A 2,003-nucleotide genomic window follows, 5' to 3' on the forward strand; every position below is an offset into this window, starting at 1 on the left:
TCAGCCTGGTGCGGGGGTGGGGGTAAGCCTATCCAGGCTGCCTTCTGTTGCTAGGTTGAGGGCTGGAAAACTCTAGATCAGTGTTGCCTTCTTCTGGTGGGTGTAGGGATGTAAGTTTGCTGAGTTATTCTGCTAGTCCTGAGATCCCAAGCCCTTTTGCTTTCTCTTTACCATCTCTAGAACTGTCTGTTGGTTGTGGCCTGAGTTCTTTAATCGGTTTGTTATTGTGCTCAGCAAGGAGGATCCGGAGGAAACGCATCTATGCCGTTTGTCCATATTGGATCAGAAATCACTTGTTCCTGTGTTGTTTAAAAAGCAATCAGCATTGATTTTTCTCTCCATTCCTCTAGTTTTCTTGTTCTGGGACGCAGACGGCTGACTCTTCTGTTTATTCCGACAGGGTTAAAGCTCAAAAATGACACCGGAAATGACCAACCTGTATCTATTTCTACATTAGAAATACAAGCACCAGGATGCAAGGTGTCAAGAAAGGCCAGAATGAAAGCTGCCCAGAAAACAACAGGCAAAGAAAATCATGGTGGCACGCGCAGGGTGCGGAAACGGCATCGAGCTTTTCTAGGGAGGAAAAGAAAGAAACTCTCAACGTGTAAACAAGAGCTCTCAAAACATAAGGATCTTCACGGGAAAGGCCACGCAGGAGAGAAACCTTTTAAGTGTCAGGAATGTGAGAAAAGCTTCAGAGTTAGCTCTGACCTTATTAAGCACCAGAGAATTCACACTGAAGAGAAACCCTATAAATGCCAGCAGTGTGATAAGAGGTTTAGATGGAGTTCGGATCTTAATAAGCACTTAATGGCACACCAGGGAATAAAACCATACAGATGCTCCTGGTGTGGAAAAAGCTTCAGTCACAATACAAATCTACACACACACCTAAGAATTCACACAGGAGAGAAGCCCTTCAAATGTTATGAATGCGGAAAAAGATTCATCCAGAACTCTCACCTCATTAAACACCAGAGAACCCACACAGGGGAGCAGCCGTATACTTGCAGTGTATGCAGGAGGAACTTTAGTAGGCGTTCAAGCCTCCTCAGGCACCAGAAACTCCACAGGAGAAGGGAATCCTGTCCAGGGTCTCCAGTCTGAAGAAAACCACCGTGTGGATCTTGACCCTAGAGGTGATGAAAGGGTATAAAACTCTGAGGCACCAGTGATAAGAAGTTGTCATTGATGGGAAATTTCGGAGGGGTACACGCTGTCCTTCACAGAAAGGAATCTAAGCGGTCTCTCTCGTTCAGCATTGTGTCCTCAGTGCCTAGCACAAGACCGATACACAATGAGTACTTGATAAATAAAAGAGTGGAAATAAGAGCCGTCAAATATCTATTGTTATCTATTCCTCTCTCTCTGTCTGGTTAGTCAGCCTCCCCACCCCTCTGTGAACTCAATTCTGCAAGTATCAGGGGCTCAGCGAATACATGAGTGGTCTTGGGTCCTACTCTCATTCTTTCTCAGGAGAGGTGGAAAATACCAAGTGTTTGGGTCCTCTGAAGGGAGCTCAGACCAAGTTGCTAAGCTGGAGAGAGTTTCTATGGCTAGTGTTCTGGCGACAGGGAACAGCCAAGCCCAGGGCTGAGGGAACTGTATTCTGCAACAGGAAGAGAGCATTTGGTGTTTGCCCTGGGGGGCGCGCCCCCATCGCAGCAGCCTCCCCACTGAGCCCTACTGCGGTGTTTTCTGTCCAGGAATTCCAAGCAGCAGGTGAAGGTCCGAAGGCCAGCACAGGCCTAGGGACCTTGCGAGCGCATGGTCTCTCTCCTGCTGGCCCCCTCCACACTGAGGTGTATAGGATGAAATGATGAAGGAGGCGGTCTGGACCCTCACCTATGAATTTGTCTCTTTGTGGAAAGCCCAGGGCAGTGGTAAATGACTTTTTTTTTTTTTTTTGACTTTTCACTCTGTTGACTAGAAGCTTTCAAATTGGTGCCACGCTGCTCCAGGGCCTAAAGGGAAGCCCATTTTTCTGTCTGCTCAGCCAC

General features: G+C 47.5%; 1 protein-coding gene across 1 annotated transcript in view; it reads left to right on the plus strand.

Annotated features, from left to right (window-relative positions):
• The window catches only part of LOC144230735 (zinc finger protein 75D-like), a 12,459-nt gene extending 11,126 nt beyond the window's left edge, over positions 1-1,333 (plus strand). Inside the window, 1 exon segment of the mRNA XM_077763073.1 lies at positions 401-1,333. Within this exon segment, the coding sequence (XP_077619199.1) occupies positions 401-1,110 (710 nt within the window). The 3' untranslated portion in view covers positions 1,111-1,333.
• The last annotated feature ends 670 nt before the right edge of the window (positions 1,334-2,003 follow it).

This window comes from Crocuta crocuta, unplaced genomic scaffold (genome assembly GCF_008692635.1).
Source record: "Crocuta crocuta isolate KB4526 unplaced genomic scaffold, BGI_CrCroc_1.0 scaffold2225, whole genome shotgun sequence".
NCBI classification, from domain to species: Eukaryota; Metazoa; Chordata; class Mammalia; order Carnivora; family Hyaenidae; genus Crocuta; species Crocuta crocuta.